This window comes from Dipodomys merriami, unplaced genomic scaffold, assembly GCF_024711535.1.
Source record: "Dipodomys merriami isolate MVZ:Mamm:240054 unplaced genomic scaffold, mDipMer1.0.p SCAF_21, whole genome shotgun sequence".
NCBI classification, from domain to species: Eukaryota; Metazoa; Chordata; class Mammalia; order Rodentia; family Heteromyidae; genus Dipodomys; species Dipodomys merriami.
Window position 1 is genome coordinate 4,409,213 of NW_027203493.1, and position 11,552 is coordinate 4,420,764.

The 11,552-nt window shown below is 36.1% G+C and overlaps 1 protein-coding gene across 1 annotated transcript; it reads right to left on the bottom strand.

Annotated features, from left to right (window-relative positions):
* Positions 1-3,313: 3,313 nt before the first annotated feature.
* On the bottom strand, positions 3,314-4,264 carry LOC138834150 (olfactory receptor 8J3-like). Its single transcript, XM_070032908.1, has one exon. The coding sequence runs from the start codon at positions 4,262-4,264 to the stop codon at positions 3,314-3,316; it is 951 nt and encodes a 316-aa protein (XP_069889009.1).
* Between the last annotated feature and the right edge of the window lie 7,288 nt (positions 4,265-11,552).

Consider the following 11,552-nt stretch of genomic DNA (forward strand, 5'->3'; position numbering starts at 1 on the left):
CACACTGTGATAATCTTTGGAATCATCTTATAAACAAACTATTTTTCCTACCAAAGCAGCCTCTGATTCTTTTATTTTGAAATGTCATTTGAAACTTTTGCATTCTTCATGTGTTTATGTCTACTGAGGTATACCCATATTTCTAGGCCTTCTCAGCTGACAGATCTTAGAGATATGTATGTGTGTATTAAGTCATTTACAAATATGTGTAGCTATATCTACATGAAAGTTTTTATACCTGGAAACATACTTGTCTATAATAAGCTGAACATGAGTTTCTTCTGTCTCTAATACAGTTCAGTGTCACTTGAATTACTCTAGACTATTCTCCCTGATTATTTTAACTCGCTTCTCCAGTACTTTGAAACCTAATTACTTGCAATCCATTTACTTGTTCTGTTCTATTATTCATGTATGCTGGTATGATAAATATTAAACTATATTCTTATAACAACTTCCTAGAGACAGTGTGGTGCCTTTTACCTTCAATCTTGCTACTTTTGCCAGTATTATTTAGGTTAGCCCATTTTACGTATTTTAACAGAACACATTGCTTTGTCATATTCTATATTTTTAGTTTTCTTAAGACTTTTTGAATGTTTTAGTTGAAAGATGCCCTCATTAAAATTATCCTTCATCCTTTTTATTAAAATTACTCTTTACAAATTATAGCTTTGAGTTTACTGAAAAATACATCTTGCCTTTATCCACCAGGAAAATGACATGCTGAACGTTTTGCTACAGAAAAATTATTCTAGGTGCTTCAGCTACTTAACCCTTTCTGTCCACAACTTCTCTCTAAGCCTCTTAAAGACAGCTTCTTTACTGTTTCCTTTCACATAAAATTCAAATTGAAATGATGTAGTCAGTCTTCTTAGATGAATGTCTTTCACTTAATTTAGTAGTTTCTTGTTTCTTTAGATAGCTGATGTTGTTTGGATGCATAGTTCTGAGTATCATCACAAGTTGTTTGTTTCTCCTGTTGAAGGAATTTGGCTTCTTCTACTGTTTATTGATTATTTATTATTATGCAGCTGCTGTGCATAATCTAAACATAGATTTAATCTCAGTAAATAGAAACAATTTGATAACCATCTAGGAATGTGGAGACTGATTGTGAATTTCTTCAGCTTTCCTGCTATGTGTGCCTTGAATTGATTCAGATGGGATTTTTAAAATGTCACTCACAAGGGTGTTGTCAAATAAAAGTGGCTTCCATGGTTCTTCTTGGAAAAGTCAAACTTATAAATAATGTAAGCTCATAATAATGATTGAGGTAATAAACAAACTAGTAGACAAGGTATGGATTTATGATTCAAGAGAATCCAAGCTGATGAGCAGACTAGAGTTGTGGAGGCAAATTATGTAGGCTTCTCATGGTCACACAGTAGTCATCCCTAGTGTGTAACTACTAACTAAACAAATGCACAAACTAAAATGAGAGCAATGCATCTCAAAAACCGGGAAGATCTTAATTTACAGGTTTCAAGATCTGCCTAAGGCTTTTAGTAAGATTCTGTATCCAAACATAGACATTGAAAGTAAGAGAGAAGTGTATCCTATAAAAAAGAAAAATATCAGTCAATAGAAACAGCACCTCATTCACATAAGCCAGCTTCCAAGGAGATTCCAAGGGGAATCTCCTGCCCTGGTAGAGAAGATCTTCAACCATGTCAGACTTGAGGGGGGCGTGGCCAACCAAGCACCCACTGCCCATATCTTGCAACAGGTCCCAGCCCTGAAAGGAAGGCTCAACAATCCCATCTGCCTCTCAGATCTCTCTACATTTCATCTTCCTTGGGAGGTGTGGGTGGAGGGAAGGGGGTACCCATACTTTCCCAGGCTCTCAACTCTGGGTCTTTCTCAGAAAAGCCTATTTTCAACTGAGGTTTAGTTTGATGGTGATTGTGATGGTGTGGTGTGTGTGTGTGTGTGTGTGTGTGTGTGTGTGTGTGTGTGTGTGTGTGTGTGTGTGTGTGTGAGTGACACCAATATCCCAATATCCTATGGTTCTAATATTTTTTTTTTTTTTGGTCAGCCGTGGGGCTTGAACTCTGGGCCTGGGTGCTGTCCTTCAGCTCTTCAGCTCAAGGCAAGCGCTCTACCACTTGAGCTACAGCGCCACTTCTGGTTTTCTGGTGGTTTATTGGAGATAGGAGTCTCACGGTCTCTCCTGCCCGGGCTGGCTTTGAACCGCGATCCTCAGATCTCAGCCTCCTGAGTAGCTAGGATTACAGGCGTGAGCCACCAGCGCCCGGCTCCTATGGTTCTAATTTTATAATTCTGAGATAAATTTTGTAACACATATTAATTTTAAAATTGTAAAACTTACTGATCAAAATTACAAAGTAACATTACAAGCAAGAAATATGTTTTACAATGATGCAAGATATCTCCAGACATATGGTTTATTATTTATGATAGAATCATAAAATGTAAAATTTTATACAGTAAAGACTTAAACAATTGTATAATATTTATTTTATAAAATAAAGATTCTTAAAGAGAATGGAATGTTTTACATAATCTATCAAATTTAAAAATCAAGTACAGCATAAAGGTATATTCTGTAGTTTTCTTTCTCCATTTTTCTGTTAAAAATTAGATACTACATTAATTGAAAAGGTGACTTTAATATTCATATACTTATTCAGAACTTAAAGTCAGTGGTCATATTAGATATCTATGAAAAAGTATTAAGAAAAAAATATATTTATTTTAAATATTATTGTCTAATTGAATTAGATAAATTAGTGTGAAAAGGATTTCAGTCATTTATAAGTTATGGCTTCAGAAGATGATTGTGATCGTATAGATCTATGATTCTCCAGTACATGCAAGAAGAAACAAAACAGAAAAACAAACAAAACAGCACCTGCTCTTCACTTGTCCATAATGTGTACTGTTGATTCAAATTTATCTTATTTAATTTCCATCTTGTCTTAATTCTGAAATTCTTTTTTCTTTTCTTTGCTTTTTTTGTGTGCCAGTCTTGGGGCTTGAACTTAGGGCCTGTCCACTGTCCCTGAGCCATTTTGCTCAAGGCAAGGGCTCTGCCTCTTGAACCATAGCTCAACTTCCCGCTTTTCAGAGCTTGATTGAAGATAAGAATCTCATAACCTTTCCTGTCCCAGTTAGTTTTGAACTGTGATCCCTCAATCTCAGCCTCCTGAGTAGCTAGGATAACCATCTGGGCATTTGTGCCCAGCAGTTCATAATACCTTGGTTGCCATGTTCCCCTCTGGTCACCTAACCTTCTGTTTAATAGATAAGACAGTAGCAGTCATCTCTCTCAGTTTACCCACCTAGCTCTTCATTCCATCTGCCTGATGGAATGGCCAGGGTGTGCCCCGAACCTCTTTAAGGCAGCCTTCACATCCTTGTTCCTCAGGCTGTAGATCATGGGGTTCAGCATGGGGATCACCAGTGTGTAGAACACCGAAGCCACCTTGTCGGTGTCGAGGGAGTGGCTGGTTTGAGGCTGCAGATACATGAACAGCAGCGTGCCGTAGAACACGGTGACGGCTGTCATGTGAGAGGCACAGGTGGAGAAGGCCTTCTTCCTTCCTTCCGACGAGCGTATTCTCAGGATAGACAGGACGATGTTGCAATAAGATACCAGCACGATACTCATCGAAAAGAACAGATTCGTAGCTGCGGAGGTGAAGACCACAGTTTGCGGAAAGAAGGTATCAGAACAGGACAATGCCAACAGGGGGACATTGTCACAGTAGAAATGGTTGATGACGTTGGAGGAGCAATAGGACACGGAGAACACACAAGAGGTGACCACCACCGCGGTGAACAGGCCGTAGAGGTAAGTGAGAGACACCAGCAGGACGCAGACCTGCCGGGACACCACCACCGTGTACATCAGAGGGTTGCAAATGGCCACGTAGCGGTCATAGGCCATCACCGCCAGCATGAAGATCTCAGCCACAATGAAAACCAGGAAGCCGCCCAGTTGGATGGCGCATTCGTAGTACGAGGTGCTCTTCTTGGCTGCTAAGAAGTTGATCAGCATTTTAGGGGCAATGACAGTAGAGTCCCCAAGGTTGATGATGGCCAGGTGTCGCAGGAAGAAGTACATGGGGGTTTGGAGCTGAGAGTCCACACTGGTGAGCGTGATGATGCCCAGGTTTCCCGCCGCGGTCAGCCCATAGATGATCAGAAAGACGAAGAAAAGAGGGAGCTGCAGTTCAGGATGATCTGAAACACCTATAAGAATGAACTCAGTGACCCGAGTGATGTTTACAGCGGCCATGGAGGGGTTGGAAACACATCTGTTTGGATAAAGAATAAAAGGGTTTGATTAGACACCTTCAGATATTATTTTCTAGATTTTATTGAGCCATATGTTGATCTAATCTAGTTATTAATGCAAGTTTCTGGGGGCAAATGTCCTTGTATGGAGTGAGAAAAAGCAATATAATAAATTATTAAATGCCCTAACCTCATGTATCATTTGAAGACTTGCTTTATAATGTTATTAAGTTATAGACTTATTATTAGTTTGTAAACATTTAAAGCCATGGTTTGTACCTTGGATCTTAAGTGTGAAATAAAAGATGAGGAAATGAATGATCCTGAATAATGCAAAGTATTGTGGTAATTTACTCTTATACTGTTTGGTGAAATTTTAGTTTTCTTTTTTTTTAAAAAAAAACTTTTTATTTTATTATAAAGATGCTGTACAGAGTGATTACAGTTACATGAGAGAAAGCTTATTTTTCTATTAACAAGTTATACACAAAACAGCCTTTTATTTTGTCACAGTGTACCTTACTCAATAAGACTTAGTCCCTCCATGCATTTCCTTGATTTTATCTCCCACATTCTCAAATCAATCTCAGCAAGCTTCATTGTTCCATTGTTGCACAAGTACATGAAATGTTTCAACTCTGTCACCTGCTTTAGTCTTATGAGAGTTCAAAGCAGTCGATCTAAGTAATGGGAGAATGCTCTACTTCTATTAAAAGACTTGTATTTTTCTGCTAAAAAATTGTATGTGTTCCTCATTCAATTTCCATTATTTTGAACCTGCAAAAAATGTATTAGTTTAAGGATTCTAGCTTAGGAAAAACAAAAGATTGCTAGGTATGGCGGTTGGTATACTCACTGAGAGTAGACATAGGAAGACTGTGAGTTCAAGAACAGTATTGGTTGCAAATAAGACACTGTCACAAGAAAAGTACATTCAGTTTTAAACATGATACACACACACACACACACACACACACACACACACACACACACACACACACACACACACACACACACACACACACCTGACAATGTCAGAGGATTTGTCATCTTAAACCAGAAATCTAGATTTCTACCTCTAAGACCACATGCTTATGCTAATTCCTCTTCTCATTGTGAAGTCCTCCTCTTTGACATCAATTAAAGTCCTTCTTTTAGGCATAATTTCAATGGAAATGTTAGCAAATTTAATTTACTCTAATAGCTTAATCATGTTCCATTGTTGTATTGATCACATATTATATTATTCTATGTCTATGCCTTTATATCATGAGATATTTTTTTCTTTTTATGATCTCACTTGTAGCCCAAACTGATCCTTGCTAGGTATTTCAGGTTGAATTGAACTCACTTTCCTCTTACCTAGACCTTCTGTGTGCTGATACTGAAGGTATGTACCATAATGCATAGCCATCATAACATTATATTGATAAAATTCCAAAAAATTGTAACATATAATTTTATTCTTAATAGTGAATATATTTTAAAAATTTTCATGTCTTCGATAAGGGAGCTAAAAAAATAGAATGAAAGAAAGACAGCCTCTTCAGTAAATGATGCTGGCAAAATTGATTAACTACTTGTAGAAAAATAAAGGTAGATCTTTTTATATCACCCTGCACCAGAATCAACTCCAAATGGATCAAAGACCTCAGAGTCAAAGCAGACACTCTGAAAACGTTACAGGATGGAACAGGAGAAACCCTAGGTCTCCTTGGCACAAGCCGAAATTTTCTTAATAGAGACCCAGAAACACAAGAAATCAAAGAAAAGTTGGACAAATGGGATTGCATGAAATTTCAGAGCTTCTGCATGGCAAAGGACATAGCTATCAAGATCAGTAGAAAGCCCACGGATTAGGAGAAGATCTTCACTAGCCATATAATGGACAAGGGTCTCATATCTAAAATATACTTGAAACTCAAAAAATTAAATCCCTCAACAATAAATTCTCAAAGAAACAACTGCCCAATAAATAAGTGGGGTAAAGACTAAAAGAGAAACTTCTAAGCGAAAAGAAGGATGGCCAATAGACACATGAAGAAATGCTTTACCTCCCTAGCCATAAAAGAAATACATTGAGATATCACCTCACCCCAGTTAGAATGGCTATAATCAAGAATTCTAACAACAACAGATGCTGAAGGGGATATGGACAAAAGGGAACTTTACTTCATTGTTGGTGCGAGTGTAAACCTGTTCAACCACTTTGGAAAGCAGTATGGAGGTTCCTCAAAAGACTCCACTTAGAGCTCTCCTATGACCCAGCAATCCCACTTTTGGGCATTTACCAAATGATCACAAACAAGAGCATACTAAAGCTACCAGCACAACTATGTTTATTGTAGCATTATTTACCATAGCTAAGATATGGAACCAACCCAGATGCCCCTCAGTAGATGAATGGATCAAGAAAATGTGGCATATATACACAATGGAATTCTATGTCTCCATCAGAAAGAATGACATTGCCCCATTTGTTAGGAAATGGAAAGACTTGGAAAAAATTACATGAAGTGAAGTAAGCCAGGTCCCCAAAACATAGTTCCTATGGTTTCCCTTATTTGCAATAAGTATTATATATCTGAGACAAGCAGAAAAGATCAGATAAGTTGATGTTAGGTGAAATGAACCCCAAGAAAACTATTCAAATGTTTTTTCTTTCATGTGATTGTTCCTAACATATTTATAAGATGATTTCTTTGTTGCTTTGTATGCCCCTCCCCCACGATATAACCCCTGTTTTCACTGTAGTTGATGTTGCTATAATTTGTGGAGGGGAAGGACAAAAACAAATCAATTGATTAGGGATACAGGTGGACCCATTGCAACAATGATATGTATAAGTCGTTATGTCAAAAAACGAAGTTTACAACTTTGGCTGGTGGGGGTGAGGGATGTGGGAGATAGGAAAGGGAAACAAAGGAGAAGGCAAAAATGCTTATTAAGAAATGTACTCATTTTCTTGCCCATGTAATTGTAACCCCTCTATATGGTATTTTCACAATAAAAAATATTTACATAGTATTGTGACCATGTTTGTGTCATAAATATGTAATTCTGATTTTTGATAGTATATCAACAACCAACTTATCATATACACAGACTCACTAAAGAGCATTGTTCCAGTCTCGATATTACATAATCAGTATATGAGACATAATGAGACTTCCAACTTGAAAACATAAACAGCAGATCATAATGAATACCTTGCATTGCTAAGAATGTTAAAAATCTTACAAACAAATCTTAGCATATATCTTATATTACCTATTTCATTTAATTCTCCATCTTCCAACATCAAAGTGGGGGGGACTCATTTTTTAAAAATCAACATGTTCTACCCACCTCTAAAGGGGAATGACTTCATGTAGTTAGTGAAAATTCTCCTCATAGCTGAATCAATGTGAGCTGATGTGCCTCCATAAACAAACTGTTGACATCCTAACTTGAAGCCTTGGTGACTCCAAGATCCTCACATTGAATTCATGTCCCTAGGGGACTGGGGGAAGATGCTCCCTGAGAGCCAACCCTTGTTAGGTTCTTCTCTGGGAATCCATCTAGCTACAATCCTTGGGGGCTTCTTTGCTGCGCTCTGAGTCTTTCAGTAAGGGATACAGTGATTAAGATAACTGTCAAAACACCTTATTTACAGGTAGAGATGGTTAAAAATGGAATACTTCCAAGCCCAGAATATGATAGTTTTGCAAGCAAATTAAAATAAATTATAACACTACAGAATTTATTTCATCAGCTCCGTGATGGATATTTATTCATTTTTGTTCAAACAATAAATTGGCAATTATTATTTCTGGAAGTAGTATGCACTACATACAAAAAGAGGGTATGTCTTTTAAAACTCTTGCTCTTTCTTTAAGCTTCTATTTCAATCGAGACACTTTAGATGACTGCCTGAGAAGAATCAAACAGTACAGGACATCAAGCCTTTGTGTAAAGATCACTACAAATGTATCACAAGTGTATTTTCTATACCTTGAAAAAATATGTATGTTTTGTGCATTTAATATATTGTAGAGATACTTAGAATATTTTTGGAGAATAATTTTTCTAGATATATACATAAATGTTATTTTTTTAAATTTAATTTTATTGTCAAGGTGATGTACAGAGAGGTTACAGTTACATATGTGAGGTAGTGAATAAGTTTCTTGTCAAACATTGTTACCCTTTCCCTCATTTTTCTCCCACTTTATAATGTATATATATATATATAAAATATACATTTTTCTAGAATTTTCTAGAAATTATATAATATTATATAACATGTAATATGATAATATATTATTGTATATTATATTAATTTGTTTATTGTTTATGTGATAATAAATTATATTAAAAATGTCTAGTAAGCCTGGTGCTGGTGGCTCATGTCTATAATCCTAGCTATTCAGGAGACTGAGATCTGAGAATCGCAGTTCAAAGCCAGCCCAGGCAGGAAAGTCCATGAGACTCATCTCCAATTAACCACCAGAAATCTAGAAGTGGTGCTGTACCTCAAGTGGTAGAGCTGAATAACTTAAGGACAATGCCTAGGCCCAGAATTCAAGCCCCATGAATGATAAAAAAGAAAAAGTGTCTAGTGTATATGGATAATGTTCAGAAATTGTTCTTTTCCCATCAATACTTCTATTACTCCAAAATTGTTTCCTAATATTTTTTGTTATAAATTTGCTTAATTGAGATGCCAGGTAACAATGACCATGACTTTTATTGCCTTAGATAAAGCTTCTCTAGGGATGGAAGTTCAGTTTTTGCTATTGCTGAACAGTATTCTGTATTTTGAATATACCATAATTTATGCTTTCATATTTCACAGTGGAATATTTCTAATTTTTACTATTTTGAAGAAAAATGTAAGCAACAAATGCAGATGTTATTCTGGACATATTTTTTTCCTGCTTGCTGGTGAAATTAACTCCATTACAAATAACACAGTTATAATGGTAACTTCAGTAAAATTTAATAACAGGTTTCTTAATAGGTAATGAACTAAATACACATATTTTCATGTTTTGGGATCTTGATTCCCTTCCATTAGCCCATTTACTGATTTATTGATTTCCTTGCAAAGGAGCATTGCCTTGTATACTGTAGAGATTTTATAGTTTCTTTGTCAATAGTAAAATCAGCACTGAGAGTTCCCTGTTGGGGTGTGTCTTAAGATGGTTTTAGCTATAGTGGCTCTTTCCCTACTGCAGAGAAGTAGCCTATAGCTATGCAAGATCAATTTGATGCTATATCCTAAGGATAGGCATACAATCTTTCTTATCTGAGAATAATCACCATGTTGTCATAGTTATTAAAATATGAATGTTATGGTTTGATGCCCAATTTAAAACAAATTTGTTAAAGTTACATCTCAATATCAAATATCACATGTCAAATGAAAGGATAAACTCTTTAGATACTGAGGATAAAATAATGAAAGTAACAATTTTCTTTAGCTGGCTGTCCTCAGCTACTCAACACCAAAGTCAACAGCTTCTTGTGTCATGCAGAAAATTAAAGAAAATCCATCAAAAAGAGTGTTTCATGTGTGTGAGTAAAGATATAAGGTATGAATAAAGTATAAATATATAAGGTATAAATATGTAATAAAGATGTAAAGTAAGAATTGAAGCTATGCATTACAGTGATTGTGTACTATATCAGCCTGGAGTGGAGTAAAAGGTGAAAAAAGCCATATGACAGAAAGCAATCTGTCACACCTGCATTCCTATTCACTCAGGAAGCTGAAGAGCATGCTGTGAATCCAGTCCATGAAACTTTCACCTCCAAATAAACAGCAAAAAGCTGGTAGTGGAGCTGCGGCTCTGGTGGTAGAATGCCAGCCTTTAGCAAAATAAGTCAAGGGAGAGCAAGAGGCTCTGAGTTCCAATCTCAGTACAAGCACATGTACACACACACACACACACACACACACACACACACACACACACACCCCTTCATACACAGTGTAAAAAGCATTGCATTAGTTCATTACCTTGGATTGTATGTCATAATAAACACATTATGGAAACAAAAGAGATGAAAACATAATTATTTAGTGTATTTCTTCATCTTTAATCTGTATAATAGTCATCATTTATTCTTTAAAATAGACATTCCAGTAGAAAACCAAATGACATTTATTTTGATCATTTCAATCCTAAATCCGTGTATTGTGAAGCTAAAGATTGAGAAAATGGGGCTGGAAATGTGACTTTGTTGGAGACTGCTTGCCTAGCATACATGAAAGCCCTGGGTTCAATTTCTCAGTACCACACAAACAGAAACAAAACAGAAGTTGTGCTGTGGCTCCGGTGGTAGAGTGCTAGCTTTGAGTACAGACAGACTCAAGGACAGAGCCTGGGCCCTGAGTTCAAGCCCCAGGATTGGCAAAAATAAAAATAAAACATAAAAATGAGAATCTGCGAGAAGATATAGAATTGTCAAGTACCTTTGCATAGTTTCTTATAAACAATATTAGATAACCAATCTAACCACGATATAGAAAGCATTACCTTGATTTGACTAAATCCCCATTCTGACATGGAATGTGTCACCTCATTCTTAGCCAAACTTTTAAAAATAAGGTGCAATGTTATGGTATAATCACATATTTACTTACTATCTTGCTTCCTGTTGAGCCAATGCATTCATCACATACAATCTTATTTAAATTTTCTACCCAGTTACTGCTGTAGAATATAAGTATGTATATATGTATGTATGTATGTATGTATGTATATGACTAATTCAACTCTGAGACTTATATAGAACTCTGCAACTCTAACTTCAACCAAAAATCTGTATGACTTTCATTAGTTGTAGCTACTATAAACACCAATATGATTTGGTCCTCATTTATCCTTTGTTTGTTTCTATCTTTCTTTCTTTCTCTTTCTTTCTTTCTTTCTTTCTTTCTTTCTTTCTTTCTTTCTTTCTTTCTTTCTTTCTTTCTTTCTTTCTTTCTCTCTCTCTCTCCCTCTTTCTTTCTTTCTTTCTTTCTCTCTCTCTCTCCCTCTTTCTTTCTTTCTTCCTTTCTTTCTTTCTTTCTTTCTTCCTTTCTTTCTTTCTTTCTTTCTTTCTTTCTTTCTTTCTTTCTTTCTTTCTTTCTTTCTTTCTTTCTTTCTTTCTTTCTTTCTCTGTCACTGGGGTGCTCTGGCTCTAGCTCACTACTTTTGTTCTACAACTTGGGCCATGCCTCCAGTTCTAGGACAATATTTTATATATGACAAAATATTAAGCAAAGGCTCGGGCCCAGCATGCCACAAAATATTAAAGTA